The 20,697-nt window shown below is 38.4% G+C and overlaps 1 protein-coding gene across 3 annotated transcripts in view; it reads right to left on the reverse strand.

The window, feature by feature from the left end:
• The window catches only part of LOC126263065 (pleckstrin homology domain-containing family F member 2), a 145,859-nt gene that overhangs the window by 74,644 nt on the left and 50,518 nt on the right, over positions 1–20,697 (reverse strand). For all 3 annotated transcript variants that reach the window (XR_007546817.1, XM_049960048.1, XM_049960046.1), the window contains exon 6: positions 11,769–11,875. Coding sequence is in view for 2 of the 3 variants with exons in the window: in XM_049960048.1 (XP_049816005.1) it covers positions 11,769–11,875 (107 nt within the window). In the remaining variant the exon portion in view is untranslated. The remainder of the gene's footprint in view (positions 1–11,768; positions 11,876–20,697) is intronic.

Below are 20,697 nucleotides of genomic sequence, written 5' to 3' on the forward strand. Positions count from 1 at the left end.
CGAAGGCATGTTTGCGGAGGGAATGTAAATAAAACTTAATGGGGTCGTTGTGTGGATGTTGTGAGGGTGACATGGTATTAGAAGGTGGAAAGTGTAACATGAGGCTAAAATGAAAATAAAAATATATGGCGAGAGATAAGGTGAATTAGAAAGCAACTGGAGATCTGGTGTGAAAAAAAGGCGAAAAAGTGTTGGTTATAACTGGGCTATGTTGATCCTGTGGTGAACTTGGGTTGGTAGACAACGATGTGCACAAAGGTTATGTGGTTGTGTTGCCACCAAAACACGTTAAAAGTTGGACCAATTCGGGAAAATTTCGGAAAAACTGCGTGTAAATGTATTAAAAGGAGTGGTTTAGTGGTGGCAGATTGTGAAAATGAGGCTAACAATTGTCTGACGAAGAAATAATGACATTAAAACCTGTGGGAAGCGGCTAAAAAAGATCAGTGATGTGGGAAAAACGGAAATGGAAAAAAGCGAAAAAACGAAAGTTATTAGAACTAGCCGAAATGGCTGTTTAATAGCTGAAAGGAATTGTTTGTGAACTGGACACGGTGGATTTTGTGGCAGCGGTATTGTTGGGGAGGGGGGGGGGAATAAATAAATAAATAAAAATAATAATAATAATAATAATAATAATAATAATTTTTTGGTTATGGTTTGGAAGTGGGTTATGTATTATTGAGTATATATAGGCGGGATAAAATTGTATGGTAGATTCGGTAACGAGGAGAAGGTGAATACAAAGTGAAACTACTTGCAAAAACAGAAAGAGAAAATAAGATGACAGGAAAGATTTCGAAATGCAACAGTGACAATAACAAAGGTAATTGTTGGGTTCAAATTAATGATACGAATATAATAGAGGGAAACATTCCACGTGGGAAAAACATATCTAAAAACAAAGATGATGTGACTTACTGAACGAAAGTGCTGGCAGGTCAACAGACACACAAACATACACACGAAATTCAAGCTTTCGCAACAAACTGTTGCTTCATCGGGAAAGAGGAAAGGAGAGGGAAAGACGTAAGGATGTGGGTTTTAAGGGAGAGGGTAAGAAATCATTCCAATCCCGGGAGCGGAAAGACTTACCTTGGGGGAAAAAAGGACGGGTATACACTCGCACGCACACACATATCCATCCGCACATATACAGACACAAGCAGACATTATCTGCTAATTATTTTCAAATTTTCATGTGCAACGTAACGACTGGGAGCAAAATAACCAGAACCAAAAATTCTTGTGGAGAAAAGCAATTCAAAAGGGAATCAAGAGTGAAACCGGAATTTACGGAAAATTTTTTAAATACGCTGTTTGTTTCATCGCAGCAAAGGCAGGACCGCTACGCAGCTGCTTGCTTAGCTATGCTTGGTAGCATCTCCTGCATGATAATTAGAAGTACCCTCCCTTAATATCCTTTCCTAAATGCATTGTACTGAATTTTTCAAAATTTTTCGTAATGAGTAACGAGAGAGAAGTTTGAAGTGTTTTGTGTTACAACATTTCGTGCACCATCAAAGTATATAAATAACACTTGATGACACATAAGTCGCATGTTTAAATTCACAAAATAATATATTTCAATTTTCTGTTTTCCAAAAGTTTTAATTGTAATATTCAAACAAAAAAGCACAAAAATCAGTTTCCATTATTGTTGACAATGGCGAAAGTGGAATGAGCCAAGATGGCGTACAATTGCAGGATAGAACATCTGAAGTACCAGCGCCATATCTTCCACAATTAATTGTATTAAATAGTTCAGAGATGAACATGACAGATATGACAGGTGCAAGCGAGCTTTCACAGAGTTCTTAACTTTGAGGATACGATGATGACAATAGATGAAACTACATCACGTATCTCCACAAGCAACATTCTGCTTGCACAGGAAACATAGAAACCGACATGATTTTTGACGACACTTTACTGTCACCCATCACACGAAATTCAAATGTTGATTTGCAGAGTACAGTCGTCAACAATCAAAGTACATTAAATAGCAGCCAAAATGACGCACTTGCCATAATACTTCAAAAACTGGATAGTGTGAACACCACTTACACCAATTTGCGTGCAGACATACAAAATACAAACACCAGTTTGCATGCAGAAATAAAAAATATAAACACCAATTTGCAAATGGACATAAATAGAAAATTTGACAGCTTGTCGCAAAATCTTACCACAGTCACACAAGACATTAAACCCATAAAACAAGGACAAAAACAAGTTTTAAGAGATTTTCAGAATACAGTCACACAGCAGATCAGTGATTTGACAAAATTTTTGTGAGGAGATGAATGTAAAATTTAAAGACATGGAAAAACAGCCAAAACAACATGTACTTTCCGAAGTAAACAATGACATTACGGGTATAAAACAGAAACTAGACACTCTTAACAAGAAGAATGATACAGTAGAGCAGCAAAGAAAAGGGATGAAAGAGACACACACGAACCTGGAAGCTACACAAACACAATTAACTTCCACAGTGAAGAACATCTCTATCATAGTAAACAAACTGCACAAGGATTACGAAAATATACCAATAGGTATTGATGAACTCACTTTAAATGTAGCATCACTTGAAATCGAATCAGTCTGTGCCAAAAAGGAAAGAGACAAAATTAATGAAAATTTATGTGACTTAATTTCACAAGCTGAAGCGGGTACTTCAGACAAAACCAGTACCGCAGCGGAAAATGTAGTGAAGGAATGTAAATTAATGAATGATGTAGTCGAAACGGTTATCCAACAAAAGGAAAATGACATTATCGACAAAAAAATTTGCAAGCTACAGAGCACAGGATATGCAACTACTTAGGTGAAACTGATACAGACACACCAGCTGTACATATAAACAAAGTGCCAGCCACAGCAAACCAAAGTAATGTATGCACACAGCTCATCGCAAACCTTACAAACAATGCCAAGAGTAATGACAGACCACAAAGTGTAAGTTTACAGGGCATAACACCAGAACCAGTACCTACGAGAAGTGTAAATAATTATGACAGCTATATAAACACAGCACAAAATGCAAACAACTTGTCCATTTTGAGAAGTACCTCAATAAAACACGTTACTGGAGGAATCCTATTTCTCCTGTGGATGTTTTAAAAATTTTTTAAAATCGTTTATCGTTTGCCATCACACATTCGTGAAAAATTAATTACTACACCTCAGCACGACACAGAATATATTTCTATCCATTTTTGATTCAATCGACCTCATATATGAAGAGAAATTAGTAACAAATAGGGCGTCAGACAGCCAAACACCAGAACATAACTTGAATGGTCAATACAAAAAGCCAGACACGAACACACAGAAAAGCTGGTACGCGCAACTGCAAGGATACATTAACCGTGGTAATGGATACGGGAATGGAACAAGAGATTTAAACAAAACTTTCCTTATAACAGGAACGATTACCATCCACAAGCTAATTTCCATCCCTCCTCTCAAAATTATGCACCACGTGTAAATGAAAACAGTCAGCCGCATCGGTGGCCGGCGCGCGGCAACAACAATAATATGCCACATGCCGTACCGCAGCCAACCTTTGCGCAGCAAAATCACAATACGGTAACATTTCACAACAGCCATATGAACATACAAGAAAGCATGTTGCGAACTGGAAATGATACACACTGGAGAAACAATTACACAGTACAACTGACAGAAGTTGTCTTATGTACCGAAGTAGATCAGACCACGCCGCAGGAAAACCCGAATTGGTCGTAGTTGAGCCCCATACTACAGTCCTTATTAGTGATGGGGGCAAACCAGATTTGCAAATGTATTTTGTATGATTCGATGAACAAGGAGACATAAAGTATGATCTTTACCAACATGAACTAAAATCAGCGAAAAATACACTGGAAGAACAAGTGCAAGCAGTGATCAGAATGAAAATTTTTGGTATAGACACACAGTTAATACTTGATGCAGGGTCCACGACTAATGTTGAAGCATTTTTCCACTGAATTAAAAAGACTGAATAAATTTCCTGTTCTGCCAGTGCAACACTGTAAAGTAGAAACTGCTACAGGCGGCAAAACCAAATTAGTAAAACACCAAGCTCTTATCACCATGAACATCGAACAATTCTCTGTGCAGTGTAATTTTTTAATAGTAGACAGTCAACTGCTTGATAGGTAAGGACACATTTAGAACCTACAAAACTCAAATAGACATAGGTAATGGTAAGTGCCATTTCTCAGTGAAGGACCAAAGATTTTGTATCAGCCTGATTACCACACGGAGACAGTATTCATATCCCACCGTGTATTTTGCTAATGAATGTGATAACGAACAATAGAACGACACTGAAATTAACCAGGAATTAGTAGAACAAAAATTGAACAAATCAAATATTCTAGATCAGGGGCAGGCAAACATTGCACGCAGCTCATGAACGCACAGCGCTGCACGTGTGCTGCTAACTTGCAATCGTTGATCAGGGCAGTGGCGACAGCCGGCAGGTTGCGGCAGTGTAGTACCAGGCTAAGCTGCGGACATTGATGCGAAGCAAGCACTAAGCAGTTCTAACAACCCTACCACAACAAAGGTCAAAAATTAATTATGTTGTAGTGTTGCTCACATGCTAAATACTGCATTTTCGGGCAACAACAAAGTTATATTATGTGGCAGGTGTCATTAGAGCACAGTCATTTCTTGAAATAATGGATAAACCAGACCCTCATCTTTCCGTGTTTCCCACGCTGGTCTCGTTGTGAACTCATGGCTCAATCGTCGAAAATCTAGGTAGTGATGATTCCAAGCTCGGATGCAAAGAGGCCTAGGTGTTATTCTGCGATATTCAAAAGTTTTATAGATGTGTTTCATAAACCATTCTTGAAGATTAAACCTTTGCAAGTTAGAACAATGGTGATGTAAAAAAGTAATCAGCACTCCGAATTTAAGTTACACTTCTTTTTTATTACTTTTGTTGCAATATCACGTAACTCATTCCAAAACATCACTTCACAATATAAAACATATTTGAAAATATCTTCCTCATTGTTAAAGTTCACATTTCATAAACTGACTACATTTGCGTCTTTTTAATATGACGACCACAGCTTGACTCTCCAATAACCGCTTACGCGCCCAAAAATCAAAGTTACAAGTACGTCAAAGATCATAGTGACAAAAGAAAGAACACACATAAGAATAATATCATTGCAATATATAAATATCGATGTACCGAAGTACCTCTACATTAATGAGATCAAATCTGAATGTTGTCACAGAAATATGTTAACTATTTTACAGAAACACAGTAGAATATTGCTGGTATCGAGAGGTTGAGGTGAGGTGCCGTAATGGTTACGTAATTCAAGTACCATTACACAGTGAACGTTGTATTTCAAGAACCGGAAAATGCAGAGTGAATCAAGGAAACAGAGAAGTGAAGATTTGCTATCTTTTAAAAAAGTAATGGGAGAATAATTTTTTTTCTTTGCGCAAAAACATGAAAATTTGAAATGTTTAATCCCACTCGTCAGCAGAAGTTTAGTATTGAATGCCATTATAATAAATTTCACAAGGACAAGTACAATTTATTGTCGGATTCTGAGCGGGTGGGGAAATTGACTGAGCTCAGGAAGAGCGATCTGACGATACTAGATGAATCTGACGTAAGTTGCTGTTGTCACGAGAGATCTGCGACTTTCTTTCGTCATATCTCTCATCTAACTGATTTAACATTTTATGGAGCACTGTTTTCAATTTTTCAGGACGACAACAATGATAGCCCAGCGGTATGTGCAAGTTATAAGATTGCGCTTAATATAGCAAGTGCTGGAAGACCATTTGCTGAAGGAGAGTTTATAAAGGAGTGCATCAATGACGCTACAAATTTACTTTGCCCACTGAATGCAAATCAGTTTCGAGCGATCACTCTTTCTCGGCGGACTGTTAAGTCGTTGCATAAGTGCCATGCAGGTGACGTTTAGCGTCAATTAAGGAGTGCAGTGCAGGAGTTTATTGCATTTTCCATCACACTTGACGAGTCCACAGATATTTCAGACACTGCGCAATTAGTGATTTATGTCCGCAGTGTGGACAATGCTCTGCACATAACAGAGTATTTTTTTAGATATGATATCTTTAAAAAGCACGACCACCGGCACGGATATCCTAAAAGCCGTTGAAGAAGCTGTCGATTCAGCTGGGAATGTTTGGTGTCAGTGAGAACAAACGGAGCACCTGCAATGAAAGGAGAACAAATGGGATTTGTTGGATTACTAAGAAAAAAGCTAGAGCGTACAGAAGAATCATTGTACAGCATCCACTGCATTTTGAACCAAGAAGTACTCTGTGCAAAAGCAGCAAAACTGAGGACGTCATGCAAGTGGTAATTTGGGCAGTTAATTATTTGGGATCCCACAGGCTTACACATTGACAGTTTCACATATATTTAGCTGAAATTGGGGAAGAGCACGGTGACATACCATACCACAGTGAAGTCCACTGGCTTAGCCACATTAATGTACTCAAAAGATTTTTTGAACTGAGAATAACAATAAATCAGTTTTTAAAGGACAAAGGAAGGTACGATCCCAAGATAGAAGATCCAGAGTGGGTTGCCGAGCTTCCATTTTTAGTGGACATTACTAGACACATGAATGCATTGAACACAAGTTTGCAAGGAGAAAATCAGTTAATTTGTGAAATGGCTGAAAAGGTGCAAGCTTTCACTAGAAAGCTTGAGATGTGGAACGATGGATCTCGTCAGAAAACTAAGTGCATTTCCCTACTCCGTCTACTGTGCGAGAACAGAATTGCAAAGAATATTTTTCCGTACTTAGTGCAATAAAAGAGGAATTTCTCAAGCGATTTGGGGATATATCACATTTATCCCAAGCTTTTGAATGGTTCTCGAGACCATTTTCTCTTTCTGTAGTTGATATTCATCCCAATTTGCAAATGTAATTAATAGATCTACAGTGTAATTCTCGTCCGAGACAAGTTTTTTTTTTTTTTTGGCAAGACGTGTAATAGACTTTTATCACGACTTTCCACAGCAAGAGTTTCCTCGTCTCCATCGTGAAGCCACGAAGATAATGTCAATGTTTGGCTTGACATACGTTTATGAGAGATTCTTTTCCGTTATGAAAATTAATAATTCTCAGTTAAGAGCAAAGATCAGTGATGAGAATTTACATAACTGTTTGCATTTGTCTGTATGTAGAAATTTTGTTCCAGACATTAAACGTATTGAAAACTCCACCTGTGATAATTAAATGAAACAGGGTGTATATGTGGACAAGGAAAAATAATTACCGGATTTCCCAGTTAAAAATACACTTTCTCCCAGGTGAAAGAACACTTTTTCCGTGTTAAGTGACATATTTTCGCTGTGAAACTTATCAATCCTTTGAATGGTTATGATTTTATACACGGGCATTGACTTTCCCGGCACTTTAGAAAACGAAACTCAGGGAAAAAGACACATTTTGGAAATATCTTTGCTGTGCAACAACATGTACACTGCCTATTTTCGTATTACGAAAGTATACATTGGAATTCCACCAAACAACGCATGTTACTTTCCGAATCATTGAAATCGAGATTTAGATGCGCTCCTGTAAGCCAGTTATTGCTCATGTCATGTGATATCGCCAGCCAATGACAGCAGATATTCAGAGCATGGGACACGTAATGTAGTCAGCCAACAGCAACATCACTGTTACGTAGCACGAACACACAAACAGGGAAGGTTAATAGTTTAAATCAGAATACATAGTGTTGCTCCAAGAAAAACAAAGCGTTCACATATAATATTGATCTCTAAGGTTAATAAGCTGCAAGAGAAGCTAAGCTTTTGCATATAATGTAGATCTTTCTTGCGCGTGTTACACTTTAAGATGTTGTTGTTGTTGTTGTTGTTGTTGTTGTTGTTGTGGTGGTCTTCAGTCCTGAGACTGGTTTGATGCAGCTCTCCATTCTACCCTATCCTGTGCAAGCTTCTTCATCTCCCAGTACTTACTGTAACCTACATCCTTCTGAATCTGCTTAGTGCATTCATCTCTTGGTCTCCCTCTACGATTTTTGCCCTCCAATGCAAAATTTGTGATCCCTTGATGCCTCAGAACATGTCCTACTAACTGGTCCCTTCTTTTTGTCAAGTTGTGCCACGAACTCCTCTTCTCCCCAATTCTATTCAATACTTCATCATTAGTTATGTAATCTACCCATCTAATCTTATATCACACAAATGTGCCAGTAAAATTTTTAATAGTGACATAAATGTCTGATCTTCAGGTTTCAAAATTCTTCTAAATGGCTCGTCAAATGAGAGTCAAGCGCTCTCTGATTTAAGAAATTCATGGTACATTCTCGCACATAGTTCAACTTACGTAAAAGGATATTTACTTTGAAAGTAATGCCTTTCAAGCCACCATTCACAATATTTTCCCGCGACTCGTTAGAAATGGGTTCGTTTCAGCAGTTGCCTGAGAGTGCAGATAACAGGCGACACAGTGCTTGCACAGCTACCTGGCCGTAGGAAGCCCGTATGTACGTACGTACAAAACATTTAAAGATAATAAATTATGTCGTAAAAGAAACAAGACATCAGAGGATACTCCAAGAGCATTGGAATTTCGTGAACCATACTTAAATGTGCACATTTAAAGTGCATACCTTAAAGTGCACATTTATATGTCCAGATTCCCAATGAAGTAGACCTCAATCTGATACTAAGTTTTTCAGGGTGGTTTTCGGGATTTAAATTTTCTTGGATCACCAGTACTGTATTACATCATGTTTGGTTCCTTATTATGGCATAATGCCATACGTGCTAGAAGATGAAAACGTGCACTTGAAATGTAGCGAACAGTTGAAACTGGCCAGTACTGTGGAATTAAATATTTCATTTCAAATACAGTGACTGCCTCTGCGGAAAAGGTTAATAAAAGTCAAATTTCTTTAGCAAACAGACAAAAATAATTTCACTGTCAGGAAAGGTGGAAATAAAATAAAATCTAAAACCAATAACATATTTTAGCCTTCCGTAACTACGTGAATGTATTTTCATTCACTTGATAGCTCCTGGCCACAGATATCCATTTTGTTTTCATTTGACATGAGAATAAATGTACGAGAAATGGCAAAATCACTAAATGTAAACACCGGTCATGTTGAAACTACCCACTATAACTCAGACTGCTCTGCGCACCAGCCCTGGATCTACGATATTTTGCTAACCGGGTCAATACTAAAAAAAAAAAACGAATTTTCAAAAATATGTTCATCTTGTAGTGCACATCTTTCTGAATAGTCTGAAACATAAAACATGTGTGTTCGGAAATGTAAGACACATTGTTTGGTCGTAAGTGTGCCAAAGTGCAGTGCCAAGTCTCTTCAGATAGCATTCTTCTATCGCACGTCACTGTATTTCGCTGTGTGGAATTGAAATGTGTATATTTTGTAATGGATGCTATCAAACTATATTCAAGACAGTGGAAATTGAAATGTTCTGTGGTGCCTCTCCTGCTCCCAGTCGGCCGGTTTGACAGTCTGTCCCTCTTAAAAAAAATCTCGCAATTAATAGCGGATGGGATTCTTTGTAATCAGGAGAACAAGAACTCTTCAGAAAATTTGCACTCTTTATTGCCTATTAGCTAACAACTTGCTGTTTTGCGTGACATAAAATTTAATATAGGATACATAAAACCAATAAAGACAAGAGCCGAGCAATAAAGTACACATTTCTTCAAGTAGCTCCTAGCATTTTTTTCTATCTAATCTTGCTACAGCTTTCCATGGTGTGCTTTCCTTTCTGCAAAAGAATCTATTACCTCATCAAAGTTCATCAAATGTTTTGCTACATGAAAAATCGAAATGTCATTATCCAATACTGAAAAAACTGTTAATACATTTAATACACAAGACTGGTGTGGTTTCTCGATCTGATTATGTCTGTTTTGTCACTGGGCTATAAGACTATATTGGCCTTTCTAATACTGCAGCAACTGTAAAACACACCAAAGAAACGAGACTGTTTTGGCACAAATGGTCATTTTTATAACACGACAGAATATAATTCACAAAGTACCAATATCAAATGCCTATTAGGCCCACTACAAGCAAAAAGCTTTACATTAGGAAATAGTTTCACACTTCACTCATACGCTCCAGTTTCTTAAGCATGAGATAGAAAAGTAGTACTACGAATTTCTTATAAAAATTTGGAATCGTCATATTCTTCCATAATTTGTGTCATGTCCCTGTTTTCTTCTCCTTCCTCGTTCTAACAAACAGTCTTGTCATCACTAATTCTGTAACTATCCTGCCAATGTCAAAGCTTATTCGCCGGTTAACTTCACTAACTCTGCCAGGATCACCGGTTTAGTTATCCCACGATTATTCTCTGGCTAGATGTTGTTACATGTTCGTACAACACGTTTTCCGTGCTACTTCCAGAACAGAGCTTCAAGCGGCTGCGAGCTGAGGACCGTATAACTGGCCCTTACTAGTAGAGCGATCTGGCGGGAAGATCATATGTAATCGTTCTTACCAAGTTATTCCTGTTAGTCGTTTATTTCCACTCCAGTAGTCTGAATCTATGGATTTCACTAGTAATAATAACAATGCTCATCATTCACAAACCCAATCAACCACATAATGAGACAGCGGTTGGCATTCATCCGTTCGGCTTTACTCTGCTCAGCTCGTATTGCTCCTTCTGTCTGCAGGGAAGTTTGCTTTCTGTCTGCAGGGAAGTTTGCTTTCTGTCTGCAGGGAAGTTTGCTTTCTGTCTGCAGGGAAGTTTGTTTCTAGATGCAACAAGGATTCCCTTGACAGAGACATCACGTACACTATGCACAAATTCACAAATCAAATTATGATTCATTCAGAAATCAACTTAGAATGTGTTCAAAAATCGACAGGTATGCTTTTCAAAATCATATGAATAATCAATAGACCAACGAGCGCTGGATGCTAGGCGCTTTGCAAAACAAGGGTTTTTCTCATGCGCATGCATGAATCTGGGAGCCTGGGCGTGCCAGCAAATTTTTCCCCGGTAGCATCTAGCTGCTTGCTGCGACTGCTTACACAGTCAACAGCCACATTTGTGTAGGCAGAAGCGGGAGAAGGTTCTACTCAACTGCACATGCACATGATCCCGCTCGTAACTGCTAAAACAAATCTAATATAAACAGTTGTGACATCACGCTCGTCAGAGGCAATTTGTTGTTACGAAGCATTGCATAGTCTTCCTAAAGCCTATGGCACATTTTGCTGTTTGCAGACGCTTGTATGCACACTGTGTTTTGTTGCTGCATATGGCGCATTTCCTTTGCAATTTAAGTTTTATTTTCGTTTTTCTCTCGTTCATGTTTTATTGCTGCAGTATTATTCTGCAGTAGTGGGATACAGTAATATCCTTTGTTAAAATATTGGTTCTTACAAGTCAAAATTACAAAAATTTAACTGAAAACAAAAGCAATGAAAAATTCCCAGAATTCTAACAAATTCCCGGGTTTTTCCCAGATGAAAAAATTCCTGGGTTTTTCCCAGATCTCCCCGTTGTCACGGGTCGTATACACCCTGTGATAGGATTTATGAAATATAATGAGTGAATTAATTAATTGATGAATCCATGAAGTTTTATGCAAACAATTATTAGAGAGTGGTATTGACATTATTGGAGTTTGATTTCTTACTACTGTGATTCTTGCTACACTAACTTAATCCTCACTTCTACTAAACATGCAACAAATGACATTTAAAAAAATCTGACTTACCCGTCGATTCAGCACAGTAAACTGAGTTTTTTTACAGTGCATGCAGACAGCAGCCTCAGAATCAGGTACCCAGACAGCAGCATGAACTTCTACTGCCTTTTTACCACCTGTAAATAATGTTGGTAGTATTGAACACAGCAAAAATTGCAATGATACATGTATTACAATCAAAATATAAATTCGTCAGAATCAATTTTTGTTTTATGCACTGGCAACGCATGTCTGTAGCACAGATAATCTGGCATAATACAGGCTACCAACAGTGTGTAAGCCAGCTCCATCTAGTGGTAGTAGCACAAATTAACAAAGAGCTGCATGACACACTAGTACAGCACCGCAACATGCTGCTACCTACCAATAAAGATTAGAATGAATCAACTTCATTCTTTATTGTGTTTTAGATAATATCTGTTAATATTAAGATCTTTACTACTTCAATTATGCCATGTTGTTGTTGTGGTCTTCAGTCCTGAGACTGGTTTGATGCAGCTCTCCACGCTACTCTATCCTGTGCAAGCTTCTTCATCTCCCAGTACCTACTGCAACATACATCCTTCTGAATCTGCTTAGTGTATTGATCTCTTGGTCTCCCTCTACGATTTTTACCCTCCACGCTGCCCTCCAATGCTAAATTTGTGATCCCTTGATGCCTCAAAACATGTCCTACCAACCGATCCCTTCTTCTAGTCAAGTTGTGCCACAAACTTCTCTTCTCCCCAATCCTATTCAATACCTCCTCATTAGTTACGTGATCTACCCACCTTATCTTCAGCATTCTTCTGTAGCACCACATTTCGAAAGCTTCTATTCTCTTCTTGTCCAAACTAGTTATCGTCCATGTCTCACTTCCATACATGGCTACACTCCATACAAATACTTTCAGAAACGACTTCCTGACACCTAAATCTATACTCGATGTTAACAAATTTCTCTTCTTGAGAAACGCTTTCCTTGCCATTGCCAGTCTACATTTTATATCCTCTCTACTTCGACCATCATCGGTTATTTTACTCCCTAAATAGCAAAACTCCTTTACTACTTTAAGTGTCTCATTTCCTAATCTAATTCCCTCAGCATCACCCGACTTAATTTGACTACATTCCATTATCCTCGTTTTGCTTTTGTTGATGTTCATCTTATATCCTCCTTTCAAGACACTGTCCATTCCGTTCAACTGCTCTTCCAAGTCCTTTGCTGTCTCTGACAGAATTACAATGTCATCGGCAAACCTCAAAGTTTTTATTTCTTCTCCATGGATTTTAATACCTACTCCGAATTTTTCTTTTGTTTCCTTCACTGCTTGCTCAATATACAGATTGAATAACATCGGGGATAGGCTACAACTATGTCTCACTCCCTTCCCAACCACTGCTTCCCTTTCATGCCCCTCGACTCTTATAACTGCCATCTGGTTTCTGTACAAATTGTAAATAGCCTTTCGCTCCCTGTATTTTACTCCTGCCACCTTCAGAATTTGAAAGAGAGTATTCCAGTCAACATTGTCAAAAGCTTTCTCTAAGTCTACAAATGCTAGAAACGTAGGTTTGCCTTTTCTTAATCTTTCTTCCAAGATAAGTCGTAAGGTCAGTATTGCCTCACGTGTTCCAACATTTCTACGGAATCCAAACTGATCTTCCCCGAGGTCGGCTTCTACCAGTTTTTCCATTCGTCTGTAAAGAATTCGCGTTAGTATTTTGCAGCTGTGACTTATTAAACTGATAGTTCGGTAATTTTCACATCTGTCAACCCCTGCTTTCTTTGGGATTGGAATTATTATATTCTTCTTGAAGTCTGAGGGTATTTCGCCTGTCTCATACATCGTGCTCACCAGATGGTAGAGTTTTGTCATGACTGGCTCTCCCGAGGCCATCAGTAGTTCTAGTGGAATGTTGTCTACTCCCGGGGCCTTGTTTAGACTCAGGTCTTTCAGTGCTCTGTCAAACTCTTCACGCAGTATCTTATCTCCCATTTCGTCTTCATCTACATCCTCTTCCATTTCCATAATATTGTCCTCAAGTACATCTCCCTTGTATAAGCCCTCTATATACTCCTTCCACCTTTCTGCCTTCCCTTCTTTGCTTAGAACTGGGTTTCCATCTGAGCCCTTGATATTCATACAAGTGGTTCTCTTCTCTCCAAAGGTCTCTTTAATTTTCCTGTAGGCGGTATCTATCTTACCCCTAGTGAGACAAGCCTCTACATCCTTACATTTGTCCTCTAGCCATCCCTGCTTAGCCATTTTGCACTTCCTGTCGATTTCATTTTTGAGACGTTTGTATTCCTTTTTGCCTGCTTCATTTACTGCATTTTTATATTTTCTCCTTTCATCAATTAAATTCAATATTTCTTCTGTTACCCAAGGATTTCTATTAGCCCTCGTCTTTTTACCTACTTGATCGTCTGCTGCCTTCACCACTTCATCCCTCAGGGCTACCCATTCTTCTTCTACTGTATTTCTTTCCCCCATTCCTGTCAATTGTTCCCTTATGCTCTCCCTGAAACTCTCTGCAACCTCTGGTTCTTTCAGTTTATCCAGGTCCCATCTCCTTAAATTCCCACCTTTTTGCAGTTTCTTCAGTTTCAATCTGCAGTTCATAACCAATAGATTGTGGTCAGAATCCACATCTGCCCCAGGAAATGTCTTACAATTTAAAACCTGGTTTCTAAATCTCTGTCTTACCATTATATAATCTATCTGAAACCTGTCAGTATCTCCTGGCTTCTTCCATGTATACAGCCTCCTTTCATGATTCTTGAACCAAGTGTTAGCTATGATTAAGTTATGCTCTGTGCAAAATTCTACAAGGCGGCTTCCTCTTTCATTCCTTCCCCCCAATCCATATTCACCTACTATGTTTCCTTCTCTCCCTTTTCCTACTGACGAATTCCAGTCACCCATGACTATTAAATTTTCGTCTCCCTTCACTACCTGAATAATTTCTTTTATTTCGTCATACATTTCATCAGTTTCTTTATCATCTGCAGAGCTAGTTGGCATATAAACTTGTACTACTGTAGTAGGCATGGGCTTTGTGTCTATCTTGGCCACAATAATGCGTTCACTATGCTGTTTGTAGTAGCTAACCCGCACTCCTATTTTTTTATTCATTATTAAACCTACTCCTGCATTACCCCTATTTGATTTTGTATTTATAACCCTGTAATCACCTGACCAAAAGTCTTGTTCCTCCTGCCACCGAACTTCACTAATTCCCACTATATCTAACTTTAACCTATCCATTTCCCTTTTCAAATTTTCTAACCTACCTGCCCGATTAAGTGATCTGACATTCCACGCTCCGATCCGTAGAACGCCAGTTTTCTTTCTCCTGATAACGACGTCCTCTTGAGTAGTCCCCGCCCGGAGATCCGAATGGGGGACTATTTTACCTCCGGAATATTTTACCCAAGAGGACGTCATCATCATTTAATCATACAGTAGAGCTGCATGTCCTCGGGAAAAATTACGGCTGTAGTTTCCCCTTGCTTTCAGCCGTTCGCAGTACCAGCACAGCAAGGCCGTTTTGGTTAATGTTACAAGGCCAGATCAGTCAATCATCCAGACTGTTGCCCCTGCAACTACTGAAAAGGCTGCTGCCCCTCTTCAGGAACCACATGTTTGTCTGGCCTCTCAACAGATACCCCTCCGTTGTGGTTGCACCTACGGTACGGCCATCTGTATCGCTGAGGCACGCAAGCCTCCCCACCAACGGCAAGGTCCATGGTTCATGGGGGGAGGAAATTATGCCATACATAAAACAAAATATTAAATAGTACTGTCAAAAAGTTTAAAGTTTACGTAGTACATGAGAGAGTAATGGCTGTAAAGAAATAGCTATTACATCAGTTAGGAGATTTACTGCTGAACAAAGAAAGCAATCCTATCCCACCGTTTCATTGGACTGTCTTTGGAAGTGTTGATGAAAAGTTGCTTATGAGCACACGGATTCAACCTTGGTAAACTGTTTGTAAATGCTACTTCTGAAATCAACTGTTATACAGGGTGGAGCAGAGGAAACACATGTTTTTTTTTTTTTTTTTTTTTTTTTTTTTTTTTTTTTTTTTTTTTTTTTTTTTTTTTTTAACTGCTAGTACTCATCAATGAGTGGGTTACTGATCTCCAGCGACTGTTGGCAGGCAGTTCAGACATAGCAATTTCAGTCGCTGTGGAATATTGGAGTATAGAGTGTCGTGTGTTCACAGTGAAGCAGTTCTTTAGAAATAAAGATTCTGTGGTCATGGTTCAACATCTTTTTCATCAAAATTTTAATGTTAGGCATCGAGATGTTGAGCCAGACTGAAACACTATACTTCAAGAGGTTGCAGCGTTTAGGAATACTGGATCTGTGATGAAAAAGAAATCACCTGGTCTTTCCTATTCAGTTCGAATCTGGAAAATGTATATAGTGTAAAAATGGCAGTTCTAGTTGGTCCGAAATGATCAGCTAGGTGACACGCTGTATCACTGGGTATGCCTTTCGCATCATACACAATGAGCTCAATTTTCACCTGTACAAAATGATTGTCCAGCAGCTAAGTGAAACAGATTTTGTGCAGCGTAGAGAATTTTGTGACATAGTGGACACTATTTTTACGGAAGATGCAGATATCCCAATATTCATTGGTGATAAAACAAATTTTCATCTAAATGTTTATGAGAATGTAGAGAATGGTTGTGTTAATGCACAGAACTGTCTGTACTGGGTGTCGGACAACCCACATGAGTTACACCAAAAACCTCTCTACAGCTCAAAAGTCAAAAGTGTGGTGCATTATCTCTAAGACAGGGATTGTTGGACATCAATTTTTTTGAAGAGGTAGAAACTGCAGTTACTGTGACATCAGTGCACTAGATCGAAATGTTAAACAACTATCTTTGTCCAGAACTTAAAATGTGTTGATTTAGCATGAGAGAAATGTGGTTCCAATAAGATGGTGCCAGCGCACACAGCGAGAGCATCCATGGAAGTGGTTCAACAAATGTTCCCAAGACATGTCATTTCATGATATGGTGATGTTCCTTGGCCCCCATGCTCACTCAATCTATCGATCTGTGACTTCTTTTTGTGGGGTTGCTTGACGTCAGGAGTGTACATGAACAAGCCCCGTGCAACTGATGACCTCAAGACTTCCATTTGTCAGGAAATTGAAGCTGTCCCGAATTAGATGTTGGAATGAGCCATGAATAACTTTCATATGAGGATCCCAATTTGTGTCCAGCAAGAAGGACATCGTTTCAGCAATATTATTTTCTGAACATAATTAAGGTATGCAGATTTCAAAAACAAGATTTTTAAAAAATAAAACCATGTTTCAATTATTCAATAGTGAAAACAGTGTCTTCCTTGCTCCACCCTGTATAACAGCTGTATACCATTGTGATGTTGGTTCTATATCTGCAAGTATTTAAAAGCCAGTTTTGTTTTGGTGGAATGGCCATCCTAATGAATGTTGCAGACAGTGGCTAGCTATTTGTACAAAGATTCAGCAGCTTATGTGGAGGCAAATCTTTAACAGACACGACTGTTTGAAATTATGGAGCATTCCTAACAGAGGCAAATTAACTGTTCATTGAAGCAACTATGAACTAACATATTTTGTATTACGTGTGTTGTGTAATCAGCTTATATGTGTGTAATCAGTGAACATGTCTCAGGAGGCCATTAGGGAAAGTCATGTTTTTGAACTGTGAAGCCAACCTCTCTCAGTCGTGGTGCTTTATTTTGAATAATCTCTTGTCTGTTCATTGCAAATGGTCTTACACATTTTATTAGTTAAGTAGTGAGTGCAACCAAATACTACATTCCATGTGCCTAAAACATTTGTTTTGTAGTTAACAATTACAAAATAAATCTCGTACAAGCTAAAGTTAATACATTCTAAAAATCAACTAATGCAATGGGATCATCTGAATAATAAATCAGCTTCCTGTAGCAAATATATCAAATAACTGTGGCATATTCAACAAAGCTGACTTTACAAGAAAGAGTTCCAAATTCATTACTAAGCAGTAGAGGCACTGCGGTGAATAAAGTTCAGTGAAAACATTAATTTCATTATGTGTGAGAAAATTAAAGTGCTAACCAGTGCAGTTCAAGTTTTTGCATAATGTTAGTTAAATGTTGTCTTTCCTTAAAGATGACATGTTGAGTTCCTGACATGCACAATAAAAAGACTGTTACACATTGAGTTTTCGACCAAAGCCAAAGCTTCTGGTTGGAGCTGCACCAGAGAGCGGTGATTTGTGCGTGCAATGTGCTGACTTGTGTGTGTTTTAAGAAGGCTTGGGTTGAAAGCTAAATGTGTAAGTCTTTTCATTGTGCCTGGCTGCAACTCGACATGTCATCTTTATGGTGAATAGCAACCTATCATTTTCCTAATATTGTCGATATTCCAATCTGGAGTTTCCACTATTTGAATGCAGTCTTTCACATGTTTACTAGACAGTGAACTTATGCACACTTATAAGAATTATACGATTTTCACAGTTGTAATTAAAAGACCATCCACCAGTGTGCATTGTGCCATCAATTCAATGCAGCTATAACTGTACATTTAATTACTGATTATTAGTTAATTACATGCTGTTCAGTCTGAGGTGTTTTACATGTTAACGTTTTCTGCGAGTAGAAATGCAGATAGGCTCAATTGTTCCTGCTAATGTGTTCCATTTGTGATGTTGCTGTCCCACCCTCAAACATCTAAAAGTTTGGAAACAAATAACAGTACAGTTAGCATCTTCCCACCTATTTGCATAAGAATTATTTCATGTGTGGTAGCTTGCTTAGGTGGGTAGATCACATAACTAATGATGAAGTATTGAATAGAATTGGGGAGAAGAAGAGTTCGTGGCACAACTTGACAAAAAGAAGGGACCAGTTAGTAGGACATGTTCTGAGGCATCAAGGGATCACAAATCTAGCATTGGAGGGCAGCAGGGAGGGTAAAAATCGTAGAGGGAGACCAAGAGATGAATACACTAAGCAGATTCAGAAGGATGTAGGCTGAAGTAGGTACTGAGAGATGAAAAGGTTTGCAGAGGATAGAGTAGCATGGAGAGCTGCATAAAACCAGTCTCAGGACTGAAGACCACAACAACAACAACAACAACAACAACAACAACAGCAGCAGCTTGCTTGCATCATTTTGTAGTTAAGTGTATAGTAAAATCATAATTACTGATCAACTACTGTAAAGAGGAGTTACCATTTCACAGTATGATGCCTCACAGTCAAATAAAGGATATTCCTAATTAGGAAGGAACTAATTAACAGAGACAAGATGGTAGCATAGCAAAATGAATACTAGTATCAGTTATAAAACTGTTACTACATCATTTCTCCCACAACTTATAGCTTCTAACACAGTTTGGATAATTAAATTATATACTTTTTGCATAGTTATAGCTAAATGGCTCCCCTAGCCACAGAAGAAATGCCCACTATTAAAGGAACAATTTCATTAAACCGTGTAATTTGCTTGTACCAAATTTTCATCATGCAATGGAACAATGTGAAGTAGCTTTTGACATAATCCGTTTCATGCTTTCATCCAAGTGACAAGAGGAAGAAAAAGATTGGGACAATTCACTTTCTTAACTTTAAACCAGTTCTAATTCAATGTAGGCTATTATGATGTTACATATTACAGAATCAAATCTTCTGAATGAAATAACACACTACAGATATGTTCACACTGCCAAAATGAAATACCTGTCATCCATTTTTTATACCTTACAGTATCACTTGCTCTGAAGCCTATGCCCCACTTTATATTCGTGTAATTTATCGACAGTGAAACCATCTCTATTCAGCTATTTCATACGCATCAGATGATGACTCCACAGAAATGTAAATAACCTTGAACTATGTGTAGTTGAGTAGGAGATTCTTGGAAAAAATGTGGCTCCAAGCCACAGCTATTACCCATAGCCAGTCTACCTGTACTTGTCACTTTCACTCAATAAAGCAAAGTGTAGTATAAGACTGGCCATTAAGGAACTAAATTTCATCATATGACAAGGTATAGTCACACACTACAGCAAAGGGGAGCACGCTGCTATTTCACTGTATAAGCATGGAAAGTGACTATATAAAACCTCTTCATGCACAGTAGCTACCTCTCAATATTAACTTTATTATTTAGTTGGCAACCAGAGCAGAAGAAGAGAGAGTACCAGTGCAAAAACTGACAAATGTCAGTTAAATTATCGGTAGACACCTGAGGGTAAAACAAAAAATAGGATATAATATAAGTTACTATGTGGAATCTGAATACGTACTCTGTTGAAGAAACACATGCAAAGTGTTCAATATTAATGCTCCTCATAACTGACCTATGTGCTGAAGCAGCTATCTCTCTGATACTATGAACAGTGAAAGGACACGCCTACATTTTAAAAACATGACAACCCTTGAAGTACATTTGGACTTTATCGATAGCTCATTAGAAAAAAGGCTTTTTTTCTAAAGTGAAGTTTTAAAAGGTACCAAAGTGCACAAATAACTAAGCAAGTACAACAAAAAAAGTTGCTGAAGTCTATTTTTTTGAATGGAATGCAGCAATTTAATCCAAATTCCCACTGTAAACGAGGCAGCAGGCATGCAGGATAGGAATGCGTGAGGGAGGGATGGCAGGTAGACAGTTTAGGCATGCAACATACAGGTACCAGAGTCCAGAGCTGGTGAGGTGTGGCGCACAATGAAGATGATGCGGAGGCATTTATTGGGAAGGGATGCATCCAATATACAACATTTTGCAAGAACAATGTTCTGACCCCTTTGACAGCCACTGTATCATCCAACTGAAATAGGGTGGGAGGGATTACATTTGAGTGAGCACCAAGTTATGAACTATAATGGAAATGATTGGTGCTAAAACATAATGTGAACTAGTGTGGAGAAATAGCAAATCCATGTATGCTACATGT

This window comes from Schistocerca nitens, chromosome 6 (assembly GCF_023898315.1).
Source record: "Schistocerca nitens isolate TAMUIC-IGC-003100 chromosome 6, iqSchNite1.1, whole genome shotgun sequence".
Classification (NCBI taxonomy): Eukaryota; Metazoa; Arthropoda; class Insecta; order Orthoptera; family Acrididae; genus Schistocerca; species Schistocerca nitens.